Source organism: Phascolarctos cinereus, unplaced genomic scaffold (assembly GCF_003287225.1).
Source record: "Phascolarctos cinereus isolate Bilbo 61053 unplaced genomic scaffold, phaCin_HiC Scaffold_9;HRSCAF=440, whole genome shotgun sequence".
NCBI classification, from domain to species: domain Eukaryota; kingdom Metazoa; phylum Chordata; class Mammalia; order Diprotodontia; family Phascolarctidae; genus Phascolarctos; species Phascolarctos cinereus.
The window spans coordinates 50,400,954-50,416,842 of NW_027556402.1; the positions used below are offsets into that span (position 1 = coordinate 50,400,954).

Below are 15,889 nucleotides of genomic sequence, written 5' to 3' on the forward strand. Positions count from 1 at the left end.
TTTATAAATGTATGTATATGTATATGTACATTTGTACAAATGTATAAATGCATATGTACATTTACCAATTTTAAATGATCAGATAGAATTTTTGAAATTCATATTTGAGATAAGTTAGAGTATGTTCTGAAATTCATATGAAATATATCTAAAAGCATGAACGTTTTCATATGAACACATGAACATAAAGAAATATGAAACATATCTGAAGTTCATACTGAAATACAGTCTGGGTCAGGGTTAGGGCTTGTCTCTACCTAAAATCACTTAATTTTGTAGATGACTTTCATTTATAAAATATTTTGCCATTAGTACTTATCTCTGTGTATTTTTTTTTCCCATCAGAGTTCTAGCATTACAAACTGAATGAAGTTGTAAATGACTGTCAATTTGGAGCCAAGTCAAATAATTCAGAACCCAAGTGAGAGATTCACATAATTTCTAAAGAAACACAATTTCATTAAAGGAAGGGATTATTTACTATCTTTGTCCTTATATTCCTAGCACAATGATTAACACACAATAGGAGCTTTAACAAATGCTTGTTAAATTGAATTCCATGATAAAGCTTAACAAAACTGAGAGTTAAACTATAATTTTAAGAAAAAATAGGCCTACCAAATTTATTTTGCTTGCATAAGAGATATTTGCTTTAAAATCTTAAATAGTTGGACAAACATAGCTATCACATTTTATCACATTCTATTTTCTCTGACCATGCTATAATTAGACAACCGTAAACACACAAAAAAAATATTGCCATCTTAAAAATGAGGAAAGAGTCTAAGGAAATTATGCCAACAATTGCCTCCCTGGAAGACTATCATAGGTGCTATTAATTGGTATACGTCTGCCTTTGTCTGCCTTTGTCAATAGTAACACAAAGTTAACATTATGGAAAGCTCTTTATGCAAATGTTTTATTGGCTGACTTTTCAGCAAAGGTAGGTCTCAAGGTAAGTGAAAAGTGATTCCTAAAAACGATCCCCTGAGAACTGGCCACCTTCAACCTCCAACTTCTCCTGTCTTCTTACACCTTATACATATACCCTAGCACATATTCTGTGATCCTGAGACACCATCACTGGACAATGAAGGTGATTCTGTTCTTCCAAGAAGACACTAAATTTCCTGACGCCAGGCATTTTTACTGGCTATACATGATGCCTGGAATACTCTCCCTTCTCGTTTTCACCACTTGTTCCATGACTCAACTAAAATCCCAACTTCTAGAGAAAGCTTACCAGATCCCCCTTAACTCTAATGCTTTCCCTGTGTTGACCATTTCCTATTTACCTTGTCTGTACATGTTTGTACATAGTTGTTTGCATGTTTTCTCCCTACTTTGGACTATAAGCTCCTGGAGGGCAAGGTCTTTGCTTCTGCCTTGCTTTGTATCCCTGGCACTTAGCAAGGTGCCTGGCATAATGCAGGCACTTAGTAAGCATTTACTGATTGACTGAAAGGCAAACCCAAAATTAAAGATAATGGATAGCATTATTAATTATGAATGTGAAACATACTTGGATACTTCCATAGATCTAAGAACTCAGCAACGTGGGTGTTCCACCCACCATGCAGACTGCAAAGCTATTCACTCAGCATAACAACAGTTTTGTTATATTCATGAAATTTATTTTTATTAATATTGACCTTATGACTAGGGTATCTGGAGAGTATAAAGGGAACAACTAACTTAAATTACATTCATAAATTTGCATTTTAGCCTAGCTCAACACAGTACCCCTGCCCCCTTTTATCAAGGCTTCTAAATTAAATTTATTGGCAGCTAGTTGTAATGTTACACCAGATGAACATTTTACATAAGGTCTAAACTATGCCAGCCACATAAATTTATACATACTCATGTACAGAAGGTTTAATAGTAATCAAATTACACCTAAAAGGAACCGAGCAACTCTCCATAAATCATCAGAAAGCCTATCTTTTCTTTTGGCTAGGTTTCAGGGGATTTTCACTGTGCTGGTCCATTTGGTGTGGTGCTGAAGGGCATACATGTATCATTGGCATAGTTTTTGAAACACCTTTAATATTATTTTAAATGTTTTCTGTAAATCAGAGGCAACTGTGGTAAAGGAAAAGGCATTTCAACCACTCCAAGCCAAGAGACCAAAGAGATGAAAGAAAAGGAAAAGGACCCACATTGACAAAGAACTGTAAATGAAGGGCGTGCTCATCAGTTGAGGAAGGGCTGAACAAATTACAGAATATAGATATGATGGAATACTTCCGTGTGAAAAGAAATGACAAGGACAGTTTCTCAGAAACAGGGGAAGACTGAATGGCCTGATATGTAGCAAAGTGAGCAGAACCAAGGGAACAAATTATACAACAGTATTGTTAAGACAAATGACTTTGAAGGATTTTTGAGAACTCTGATCAATACAGTGAATAAAGTATGAAAACCATCTCCTTACAGAGAAGGTGGTAGTCTCGATATGAAGAATGTGACATTTTTGGACATGGCCAATTGAGGAATTTGTTTTGCCTGGCTACGTATATTTGTCACAATTGTTACATGCATTTGGTTTTTTCATTGTTTTCTCTTTTTCAATGGGGTTGGAGCTAGAGGGGAAAAATGCTTTTTCCATTAAAAAAAAAGTAAATTATAAGGATAAGGCAATGCATTTTTGGGGTTAGTAGATATGGATGCAAGTCTTATTTCTGCTATGTGACCTTTGAGAGATCATTTTCCTCCTGTGAAATGAGAAGTTTGTATTAGATGTTCTCTAACCATTCAATTAGATGATCTTATAACTCTCAATTCTATGTACTTATTTAACAAACTAATTTTAGCAGCTAAAAACTTCTTTCCTTCACATGAAATGTCTTAAGTGAATAGATGGTTCTATTATGTTACACAGTATGTGTTTTCCAAGAAACATGTAATATACTATGTATCACAATAAAATTGTGGTGTGGTGAAAAAGAATGTATATAATAACTCTTGAGATAACTATATGTTTAAATTCCATTCTTGATGTGTGACATTGGGTAAGTCACTGAACTTTTCTAAGCTTTAATATCTTCATCTGTTAAAAAAAGTGACAATACTTGTAGCATTTTGTAACTCCCATGCTACATAAATGTCAGTTGCCATGTATTTCTTTGCATTTTCAATTTTTATCTTAACACAGCAGTTTCATCTCAAACTTTTTGTCCTCAGAGCTTCTTTATACTCCTAAAAATTACTGACGACTCTGAAGAGTTCTCATCTATTAAAGATAAAAAGCTACTTATATGGAGAAAAAAAAAGGGAACTCGTTTGTGAGGATGAATAACTAAGTATGTCTCCCATGAGAGCTCTGTTATAGTGGTTCTAAGGAAAGCAGATATGAGGGGTTGAATAAGATTGGAAAAAAGTATTGGGCAAATTCTTGTGAATTGGTGAAAATTTTTTATTTCCAAGTTTTAAGAAGAACTCACCTATGTTTATACCTGTAAATGAAGAATTCAAGTAATTTTCTGTTTACTTAAGGCCAAAGGAATGGTTTGGCCTGAAATATCCAGATCACTGAAGTAAAAACCTGAATGGTCTGAGCTACCTGCCACAATTCTCCACTTTTCTCTGTGGGTTTACCTGTAAACTGTCTCGTTTCTTCCTTTGGTGAAGTGTGTTTATCCTCCTCCTACCAGTCTGTAAGAATCCCCCCTGGATGTATCCTGTCTCTTTGAAGGAGGTTTGTTTGATCTAGATTAAAACCTGTTGTGCCCTTGGCATCTTCAGAAGCTTGGTGGAGGGAATATTAGAATAGGAGTTAGGAGCTATGGAGCATAAATCAGTTTCACATTTGTGAGAGAGAGAGAGAGAGAGAGAGAGAGAGAGAGAGAGAGAGAGAGAGAGAGAGAGAGAGAGAGAGAGAAAGAGAGAGAGAGAGAGAGAGAGAGAGTGTACAAGTCTCCACGACCCCCTTTGTTGCCAAAGATATTGGAATAGGTTGCCGTTTCCTTCTCCACTCATTTTACAGGTGAGGAAACTAAAGCAAACAGGGTTAAGTGACTTGCCCAGGGTCACACAGCTAGTAAGTGTCTGAGGCCAGATTTGAACCCAGGAAGATGAGTCTTTCTGACTTCAGGCCTAGCTCACTGTGCAGGAAGACACTACCTCAATGCCCCAAACATTTACTAAATACCTGCGACGTGCATGACACCCAGGGTACAAAGAATCTTGTCTTTTCTTATCTAGTAACATCATCTAGTTCCCAGTAAATGGAAGCTTCCTGAGAGGAAGAACTAGTTTCTGTTTTTGTATTCTCAGAATATAGGAAGTCTTTAATAAACGTTTGATGAATGATTAAATTATTGTGATTTATTAAACTTGTTGCACCTGTGTGAAACTGTCTCCTAACCCTATTGGCACTTTAAACTTGTAACCCAATATTACCTCAGACGCCACATAGTCCAAACCCCTCATTTTCCAGATGAGGAAATGAAGCCCAAGGCCACATACGTAGTAAGTGTCGGATATGGGATTTGAACTCTAGTCCTCCGATTCCAGAACCAGTGCTGTTTCTACAGCAAGCAGAAGACTTAGATCAGGGGTGGGGAACCTGTGGCTTCCAGGCTGTAAAATGCGGCCCTCTAGGTCCTCAAGTGTGGCCCCCTTTGACTGAATACAAATTTCTCGGGGGATTCGGTCAAAGGGTCGCACTTGAGGACCTAAGGGCCACATATGACCTCAAGGCTGCAGGTTCCCCACCTCTGGCTTAGATCTATTCCATATTTAATATTTGGCTTTTCCTCTGGTATTTAAACTGTACATCACTAGGCTGGACTTCCTAGTTAAGTATAAAGGAGAACAAAGTCAAGTAGCTCCATTTAAAACACAATAGGCTGGACCGAGAATATAAATACAGACTTTACTTTAATCATTTGTTTCTTTTGATTTAAAAATAAATAAAAAGAGGTTTCAAAAGACATTTGTGATTAAAAATAAGATTCCTTGTGAACTTTAAGAAATCCTACATTAGAAAATAAACATGTGAAGCAAAAAAGACAATAAACTGCCTCACCACTCTGAATTAGAAAAAAGGAAAAAAAAATAAACTTATCAGAGAGCAGGCTAAATTGCTACAAAGTAGCTCCTGGGGACTCTACAGTGCTGAAAGGGGGAGGAGACTGTCAGACAGATTTGAGGCAAGCCCTTTCATGACGTCATCTTACATAATTAATGTTAGAGCAGTCAGCACAGGCCTCCTGCTTTCCTATTGGTGAACACCGTGTCAGCAGACATCAGAAGATAATTATTATTGGCCAGACAATTACAACTGGAGCGACTGTCATCTGCTGCTGTTAGCACAGAGCCCGGTGTCTGAGAGCTAAAGCAGCAAGAAAAGGCACTGTGTGGGGTGGGTGGGGACATTTTTTCTGCTCCCACAATGAATTTTGTGCCTATTCTGCACTCTCGAGTCAGTTTTGCTGTCTTACTGGCAGCAGTAACAAATTAAGCCAGAGTCTAGCTTAGAACGAGAAAAGGCAAAGCTATTGCAACGAGGGAAAACCACATAATTGCCCCTATTTCTCTTTCAGTAAAGCAACAGGGCTACCCACTGTATTCCCAGAAAATTACAACTTCGACTATGTAACACATAGTAGGTGCTTAATAAATTCCTTTTGAAATTAAGTGTCAAACACATTCATCTAAAAACTGCAATACTTTAAACATTTTAAATATCATGTTAAGCTTTTCCTATCATTTGAGAAATAAACTGCCACTTACCAAATAAAAATTGTTTTATTACTCAGAAATATTTTTACTTGAAATTATTATGGTATGTGGAATTTGTTCCCCTCCAGAATATATTTCTTTGCTTTTCATGCTGTTCTATATATCTAGATCTAATCTATATAATCTAATATAAATATCTGGAAAGTTAAAATGGGTATAGCATTCATTTCACGCCTTTATTAATCCCTAATCTTCTTATCTATTCACTGAGATAATACAAAATTTGATAAACATGCCTTTAATGGAATTCTTTCCTGTTTGACCAAGTCTTACTAGAAAAAAAGAACCAATGTTATTCCATTAATATTTGCTTATCCTACTAGAATCATGCAATCTTTTTTTTTTGAGGCAATCAGGGTTAAGTGACTTGCCCAAGGTCACTGAATTTGAACTCAGGTCCTCAGGAGTCTAGGGCCAATGTTTTACGCACTGCCACCTAGCTGCCCCTAGAATCTTGGAATCATAACAATTTGGGGCCTTAAATATTATCTGGTCTCTATAAATCTACCTCTCCAATATATGGGAAAAGAAGTCATCCTGTCTCTGCTCAAACACTTCCAATGAAACAACTTTGACATAAAAATTGCGAAATGTATCTTTCAAAGGGATCCTATTTAGTTAGATAATCTATATAACAAAATACCTATTATAGGGCAAATGTAAATGATGGCAGTCTTAGACAACCATGTTAGAAATCCAGATGCAGAAAAAAGACCATTTACCTGTCTTTACTTCTAGAAAATTTTGGCTGTATCATCTTTGGATGTGTTCAGACTATAGAGAATTAAGCTATATTGCTGCAATTTTAAAATAGAGTAGTTTCTCTAAGACTGTGCTTAGGAGGGCTATTTAGTGACAAATGCAAAAGTCATTTTTAAAAGATAAGATTTCAGTTGGGTGTGGTTCTATTTAATTTTGACATTTTTTTCCCTAGAAGCTGATTCAAAACATTTCTCTCAAAAGGGGTGGAGTAGCATTTACCTTTGCCTTACACAATTTAAGATTAAATCATTTTTTAAAAATCTCACATAATCAACATTATATCAGAATTTAGGCTAAACTGAACAAAAGACTGAAAGACACAGAGTGTAAAATCTCTAAAGCAGGGGGGTGGGGCTAAAAGGTCTTGTTTTTTTGTTTTTGTTTTTGAACATTCTGAATTTCAATGACTCCACAGTCAGTCATCAGGCTACTAATTAGCTGTTTGACTTTGGTCAAGGTACTTAACTAACCACTTTGAGCCTCAGTTTCCCCACCTGGAAAGAAGGGGGACTGGTCTAAATGATCTCAAAAGGTCATAATTTATTTTTTAAACGTATGCCTGGACTGGGGAAAGTGAAAACCTAGGAACATTTCACTTCCACTCTTCCACACAGAGGAAAGCTTCTTAGATCAGCAATTTGAGGGTGTCAACATGGAAGTCAATGAGGAATTCAGCCAATTTTCCTAGTAGGTAGTTTACTGGGCTATCTCAAAAAAAAAAATCTAAGCATAAGCAGCCTTTCTCCAATTTTATTTAGGGCAAAATCAGAAAGAACAAGATGCAGAAATGAACTAAAAGCAAGTCTAAGAAAAGAAGTCAAATAGACAAGGTTTATACACTGAGAACAATGTAGGGGATGGTAATGAAAGAAAAATCCACTACTTTTCCTTCCTCAGAAGCTTATCCTAGCCCTCCTGCAAGGAAATAGATAACTACTAGCGTTTATAATGAAATAATATAAGTTCCCTAGAAATACATGAATCTTCAAAGTAACCCATCACTTCCACCAGGGCTCCACAGGTGTCCAGGGCCACAAGCCTCTAGTTCTTTTCCTTCTCTCATTGATGAAAGGGAGGGGTTAATGGCAGGTGAATTTCTAACAACCACTATCTTATTAAGTCCTTTGTGGTGGTGGTGCTTTTTCTTTTGTTTCTTCCTTTGTGGCTGGAGGTGAAACTGTTAAGGGAAATGCTTTAAGAGTGTGTCTGATACAGGTAAAACGTAATGATGTTAGGAAGGAAGCACTGGTGAGCTGGCAAACAGGTTTCACAGATGGCTTTGTGCAGGCCCAGAAGGAAGGAAAATGAGAGTGTAAAGAAAGAATAGGATCAAGCAAAGGGAAAAAGTGAGAACACTAGAATGAAAGGTGTGGCTAAATTACACATATAGACACACGTTTACATATCGTGTATACATACATAATTAAACCACATCCATCTATATATTTATAGAGGTATGTGTATAAGGATTTGTTCTGTAAAACTTGGACTCAGTCAAAAGGCCGAACTTGAGGACCCAGAGGGTCACATGTGGCCTCGAGGCAGCAGGTTCCCCATCCCGGAATGGACTATAGTTACTGAGGGCAAATGTGCAGTTAACAGTAGCAACTCACTAAAAGAAGAACAGGACACACAGGTTAATAGTGGGTACAGGAACTTGGCCATGGGGCAGCTTTATTGCAGAAATTCCAACAAGGACTACAAGGGACAAAAGGAATAGCAGATGATGCCCATTAGAGGGGGACTCAGGGAGGAGTATGTGTAATACAGGGATAATGCAGCAAAACGACGACAGATAAACTAGCTTGAGATTACTAAGGAAGCCCTAGTTTTCATGTCTCTCTAGCACAGCCACTAAGGAGTGGGAGATTTCCAGAAATGGACCAAGAAGGATGCCGAGGGGCACAGTTCAGAGGGGATCAACCAGGGCTTTTAAATGTTTAATTTTCTACTGGCTGAGGGCGCTCAACAGGAGTTCCTTGCCTCCTCCCAGTGGTCAACCTGAATACACCGCCCGCACCACCACTGCTGGGTGTGTGCCAGTCTGCTGCCGTCGCCACTCTCCCTCTGTGCTTGCTGAGCACGCCCAGCCACCTCTGCGTGTAACACACTTCTAGTTCCTCCAAAAACGTCTCCTACACTCTCCCTTCCTCCCCTGCTCACAGACACGCGCACACCATATATACAAGGGCGCGCTCACCCCACATCACACCACTGCTCCCTCTGCATTCTCTTCCCCCGTCGCCTCCCCCCCCAGCACCACTGCAGCCAGTGCAAACGCTATGAGCTCCGCCTCCCACCTCGGAGCAGGCCCCGTCTCCCGTCTCCCGAGTACCCCCCTCCACCCCCCAGCCTGCTCTGGAGAGCAAGCTCAGCCCCAGGGATGGAGAAACACACGGAGACGGGCAAGAAAGGGTTAAATGCAGCGGCAACGGGGAAATGCTCGCCAGGTCCGGCCTGGGGAGGAAGTGGTCGGGAGGGGGATGGTGGGAGAGGGGAAGAAGGAGCCGGCAGGGCGTCCGAGTACACGTGTGCGTGAGGGTGTGCGCCCCTGGGCCGGAGCTGATGGCGTCTCTGCCCCTTGAGCACCGAGGCGCACGCTCTCCTTATCTCCGGGGCCGGCGAGCAAGCCCTGGCGGCTGGAGGTGGGCCGAGAGAGGGGACGAGTTAAACCTCCCTTCTCGGGCACCCCACTGCACCACCACACTTCCTCCTCTACTCCCCTAGTCCGCCAGCCTGGCTTCGCCTCCTGCCAGCGCCAACTGGTTTCTCATTGATGGGACTGAGGGTGTGTGTGTCTGTGTGCGCGCACGCGTGGGTCTGCAGCTCGGCGAGCGTGCGTGTAGAAGAAGGAACCTCCGCGAGCCTCTGGGAGGCTCCGGCAGCCCCCGACAGCAGCCTGGGTTCACCTGGGGTTGAGAACTGCTGCCTGATGGAGACTTCGTATTTTGGGTGACTTTGCAAGGCTCTCAGTTGAAAAAGGAAACTATAACCCTGCCCCCGTATCTGACTACAAGGATTAGTCCATTACATGCTCCTCCTGATAAATATTGCAAGGTGACACTGGATCATTAGCACTGGGATTTTCTGCGGGGCTAGAGAAGGGAACGTACATAGTAAACAAGACCGATGCTTCCCTCGGTTAGAACTTTTTTCTGAGTAGGAGCCCCTGACTCCATGCTGCACCCCCCCTCCCCGAGCTATGAGGGCCCGATCCATTTTCGGCTCAAGAACTCAAATAACTTGTATTAAAATCTTTTAACGCCTAGCAAATTGCTAGGGAGGGCCAGGGGCGCGTTTTCATTTAAAAGCAAAAAGTTAATAATGGTGAGTATCTCTACGCATGCCGGGGTTCATTCATTTTTTATTATTGTTGTCTCTTCCTTCCCACCCTTTCCTGTAACCGGAAAGGGGATCGGATCAAAATGGGAAAAGAGGTCCCTAGAAAGGAATGATTGGGGCTGGAACAAGGGGCAGTAGTATGGAAAAGGGCTGCAAGGAGAAAGGAAGGGCATAAAGGAGATGGTGAAAGGGTGTGGGGAGTGTACCCGAAGGAGGTGTGGGGGGGAATGGAAAAAGGGGGTTGAGTGATCAGGAGATGGAGGTGGGTCAATTTTCACGTTCTGACGGCTTTTCTATTCTAAATATGTCAGGCCATGCATTATGAAAAAAAATTGCAAATTCTTACAAAAAACTAGAAGGTTACACATTTTAGAATTCTGAAGCTAAGAATCACTCCCCTCTTCCTCTGCCATACACACATCTTTCTATACAATAAACACATGTGTTCTATTATGTTATATAATATATAGTGCATATTCACAAGAATTACACATTTTCCTAGGTGCACTTCCACAGCATAAGCTACATATACACAAGATACACACAAACTTACACAAATTCGCTTGGTATTTGTGCAATTCATATTTCAAACCTTAGTACAGAAATATTAACATTAAGACACATCAAAAAGGCAGTCAGGGTACCTAGACCTAGTATTACATCAAAACATCACCTACCAGTTCTCTTGCATCCACTGGATGGCTTCATTCTCGTTGAATTGCTTTTCAAATTCATATTCTTGCAAAGTCAACACTGACATGTTCATTGGAACTGCTTCTGAGTCCCTGCGTATTCTATATAAAAATATGTAAATTATCTGCAAAAAGCGTCTTTCCCCCCTTTCTAGTACTCTCTGAGGTCCTTCCCCCACCCACCCCCCTATTTCTCCCCCTCCCTGTGCAGCCTCTGTGTCTCTCTCAGCTGTATCCTGGATTTAGCATTGCTTTTTCCTGTTCTTGCTATTCTCCTTCTCCTGTGTCTGGGGTTCTCCTCCTCTCTCTGCTTCTGCATCAACCGTAGGAGGAAACGAATGCCTTGCGGTCTTAGTGCCCGCACGTTTATCCATCACCCTTTGCATGTCTACGAGGAAATCTCCTCCCCCTTGTGTGATTGGAAAATAAACCCCGTGCGAGGATCGAGAGAGACCTCCTCCCCCAGACAATTTTGTTTACAGTTAAGCATACGGCCTGGAGGGGAATTTAAAAAAAAATGTATAAGTGAATTCGAGTTCACTGGCTGTTCAATCACACTTGATATTGGCCCTCTCCAGTCTGGCATGGAGTCACAGCGACCTTTCCTAGTTATCTTTTGAATGAAGTTTTGCTAGCCCACCGCGTTCTCATTCTTGAAGTAGTCGAACCTGCTAGCCCTCTTACCCAAGGAAAGCTAAACGCATATTTTTCTCATAGATTAGACGCAAAGACACATGTTTCTGGCTATCTCTTTACCACTCTCCCCCACCCCACCCCCACTACCGCCACTGGGGTGCTGGCGCTTGCAGCTTGATTTACTAAGCTGAGAGAACCTGGCTGCCTGCAGCAATCATGAGCTTGAGGGCTGACTGGGGGATGCTGAGCTGAGACTTTTGATCAAAAACTCACGTAAGGTTTAAGTTTGCAAGTGTAGGGTGAATCGGGGAGGGGAAAGAGCAGCGCTGAGAAGTTAGTGTGATGGAGATGGGGCGGGAGGGGCGCGCGAAGGTTAATGACTTAAGACAAAAGGTGGGGGGGCAAGGGAACTGGAACTACTGGTCCAGTGGGGGGAAAAAAACCGAGTGTGCGTGTGTATAGTTTTGAGGTATATGTGTAGGAGGGACAGAATAATGTTCGAAGTACCCCCCCATACACAACACACACACACACACACACGCACGCACGCACACATACACACACACCCCTACACCAAAGTGAAGTTTAAACTCGATCAACTCAGTACACTATATTTCACCATATTTTCAGCTACTTATTCATAAATTACAAGGGGCTCTGAGAACACCTAAACCAGGTACTCAGTAGATGTGTAAGTAAATAGACAAACAGAGAGACAGACCCTGACAGACAGAAAGACAGATAAAAGACTGAATGAACAAATGTGAGGGAAGCCTTGCTTTGAGAAGTTAGTTGATGGGCATTAGGACCAGGAAGAACTGGCCTTTCCCCTCACATCCCCACGTCTCTTCTCCAGCACCCCGACCCCAGCCCAAGAAAACAGGTTAGCTAGTCAAAATAGAGCCTACCACTAACTTGTGAAATTAGATGGGGTGGGGGTGGGGTGGAGAGGGGATAAAAATGATCCTGAATTTAAAAAAAAAATCTGAGAAATGGAAAGGAAAAATAGCAATTGAGAAACATAAGTAAGGTTAAAAAAAACAACTAGGGGTGGTTTTGTACATCAAAGGGTCAGGAGAAAGGATGTTTAGCAATGCCGTTTCTTTCTTGCCAATTTTAGAGATTGAAGTTAAGGGTGCTTTTGATCTCCTAGCTTAGGAGAGCCTGCCTATCTGTAAGACGGTCTAAAAACATTATTAGGCCCAGGCCAAGACACCTACATGGACTGAAGGAGAGAAGTGAGCATGAAGTGAACAAACAGAAGAACATGGATGTGTGGGCAATAATAAGAATGAACACATATAATGCTTTAAGCTTTGCGAAGCACTTTACAAACATTTTCTCACTTTATCCACATAACAATCCTGGGAGCTAATATTTATCATCCCAGTGTCACCGATGAAGAAACAGGCAGACTGAAATTTAAGTGACTTGCTCAGGGTCGAACAGTTAGGAAGTGTTTGAGGCAGTATTTCAATTCACTGAAATCTAGATCTAGCTAGATCTAGATGACTGTGTGCTAAGGGTAATGCCCTTTAAAAATATTTATAAGCGCTTCAAGGCTGGACTTGAACGCAGGCCACTTCTTAATATAACTCTGGAGAAGTATATAGTAGAAAAAGCTCTAGATTGGAAAATAGAATTCCTGGGTTCTAATTTAAATTTTCCTTGTTCAGCCTTAGGCAAATCTTCTGAACTCAGGTTTCTTGTGTATAAAATGAAGGGGCTGCACAAGTTGATCACTAAGATTTCTTGGAGCTCTGACCTTCTCTGGTTTAAGGAACACATATTTCTCTGGAAGTGAGTCAGACAGATGTTTTTCAACTTGAATCTAGAAAAATAAGAACCTAATAGCACCCTACTTCCACTTTGTAACACTTCCCCACAAATCAGAGCAATATGAGAAGTCAATAAATTGATTAGATTTTTCCCCAAGTAGATAATCCTTCCCTCTCAAAAAATATTGCATTTTCTGAATCAGTGGTGTCAATTTCAAATAGAAAAATGTCCGCTACTCCTCACTTAAGGATTCTGGGGTCTATATGCTGACTTAGAAAACTACATGTCAACATTATCTATGTTCTGTTGTATTTTTATTTATTTTTTGAAAAGTTTCCTAATTTCATTTTAATTTAGTTCTCAGGGAAGCCACCTGCTGGGCCCTGGTTTGACACTTATATTATAAATGACCATTTGCCCTTACATTAAACTGTTGAAAAATGTAGGGGTTGAATTAGATAATCTTGGAGGTCTCTTACATCTCTACAAATCCTATGAAATGATTTTAAAATATCTTTTAAAAAATTCTCTTTCCTAAGACTCACCACTAGATCGCCCCAGTCTACCATTTCAGACTTAATTGTACTCCATGATGCAATGTAGTGTTGTGACTAACCAAGACCTGTACTTGTTGGGAAAATCTGGGTTTTGATCCAGCCTGTTGATAATGACTAGCTATGGGAGTATGTACAAGTCACTTAATTTCTGTCTGCCTCAGTTTCATTATCTGCAGAATGGGTATAATAAGAGTACCTACCTCCCATGGTGGTTGTGAGGATCAAATGCGTACCTTATCATGTAAATCGTCATGTAAATGCAAGCTAAGAAATAGCTAACCCTCTGGTCTGTGTTGGAATCCTACTATACCTTCAAAGCTAGTTTGAATGCTCTCTGGCTGGGAAATGTTCTGTGATACACTGAACTCCACTTGATCTTTACTTCCTCTAAAGAACTCTAGCTCTGTTATTTGCTGTCACAGACTGACTGAATTCTGCCTTATATTGGAGCTATTTACATACATGTCATCTTTTGTATTGCTTTTCTTATTGAATCTTCTCAGCAACCCTAGGAGAGAAGTGCTTCCGGCCATTTATTATCACCTTTTTTTTTTTTAAATAGAGAAGACAATTCAGGGACAGCAGAAGTTAAGAGTCTCCCAAGGTCATGTATTAGACGTGGGATTTGAACCCCAGACTTTTCTTACTCCAACAATTCCAGCAGGCTTTCCATTACTGGCTCACTAATGAGACGGAAATGTTCTCTTCTCTTTTGTATCCCATATCAACAAGGATATTGAGGAGCAGAAAGACTTTGTGGGAGGCAGCTAGATGGCTCAGTGGCTAGAGCACTGTGCCTGGAGTCAGGAAGACTCATCTTTATGGTTCAAATCCAGCTTCAGATGCATATTAGCTGTGGGACCCTGGGCAAGTTACTTAACCCTGTTTGCCACAGTTCCTCATCTGTAAAAAAAATGAGCTGGAGAAGGAAATGGCAAACCACTCCAATATCTTTGCCAAGAAAACCCCAAATGGGGTCACAAGGGAGTCAGATATGACTGAAAAATGACTCAACAACAAACACTAGGTAGTTGGTGTATCTTTCGTAGTTTCTGGAAAGCCTTCTTCTTCCACCTCCTCCTCCTCTTCTTGCTTCTTCTTCTTCCCTCTTCTCTTCTTCTACATCTTCTTCTTCTCTCCTCCTTCACCTTTTTTTTCTCCTCCTCTTTCTCCTCTTCCTCTTCCTTGTCTCCTTTTCATTCTTCTTCCTCTTCTCTTCTACATCTTCTCTCCTCTTCATTCTTCTTCCTCTTCTTCCCTTCTTTTCTCCTCCTCCTCTTCTTCTTCTTCTTTTCTTCTACATCTTCTTCTCTCCTCCTTCTCCTAATCCTCCTCCTTCTCCTCTTCTCCTCTTCCTCCTCCTCCTCTTCCCCTCCTTCTTCTTCTTCTTCTCCTCTGCTGCCTCCTCCTCCTCCTCCTCTTCCTCCTTCTTCCCCTTCTCCCATCTGTTTCACTCCTTGATAGGAAGACCTAGTGTCTGTCTGTCTGTCTGTCTGTCTCTCTCCCCACACACATTTCCATATCATCATGTTCTCTCCTTTCTTTCTGCCCTTTCCACTCATTTTCTGTTTCATCACATTTGACACTTTTCCCTTCTCCCTCTTTTGAAACTGTATCTCATATTCTTTCTATATTCTGCTTCCTTTCTCATCTACCTTAACACCTTACACTTTCTCATCTACCTAAACACTAAGAGTTTAGATTTTGTTTTAAGATAAAATCTAAGGTGTTATGTCTTTGAAAATGGCTAACAGTTGGGAATACTAGGCTTCAAAGGTATATGTAATCCGTATGTCCCTAGAGAATCTTAAAAACAAGATAAATCCTACTCTAAATCTGTGATCCTGTGATCATAGGATAATTAGGGATGTTTAGCTTTGGGAGTGGGAGATAAGCGGGGGAGGGGAAGGCAGGTGAGGAAATGGTTTTTCAAATTAGATCCTCAGGATTCCAAAGCAATTCCAGGAGCTGGAAATAAATGGTGCATCTGCTTACATTGTTTGTGTTCTATCAAACTAAAATGCTTTGTAAAGGAGAGGTATTATTGGAAAATTGTGCTCTAATGGAGGGAGCCTAAGCCTAGGAGTCCAGACTTGAATACTAGTCCCAGTTCTGTCACTTAATATCTGTGTGACCTTGAGCATCTTGCTTTTTTTTATTCATCTGGGCCTCAGTTTTCTCATCTGTAAAGTCAGGGGTGTTCCAAGATTCTAGGGCTCTATGTCCCATGTGGTACTTCAGTTCCAGAATGTGTGCATATACAATGTCATAGCATACTGGAATCATAGATTTAGGGTTGGAAATAACCTCAGAGGTCACCTCATCTAACCCCTTCATTTGACTGATGAGGGTATTGAATCCAAGAGTGGAGTG

At 40.7% G+C, this 15,889-nt stretch overlaps 1 protein-coding gene across 1 annotated transcript in view; it reads right to left on the reverse strand.

Annotated features, from left to right (window-relative positions):
- ELOVL6 (ELOVL fatty acid elongase 6) overlaps positions 1-10,709 on the reverse strand; it is a 153,597-nt gene extending 142,888 nt beyond the window's left edge. The window contains exon 1 of the mRNA XM_021001402.2: positions 10,530-10,709. Within this exon, the coding sequence (XP_020857061.1) occupies positions 10,530-10,618 (89 nt within the window). The 5' untranslated portion in view covers positions 10,619-10,709. The remainder of the gene's footprint in view (positions 1-10,529) is intronic.
- Between the last annotated feature and the right edge of the window lie 5,180 nt (positions 10,710-15,889).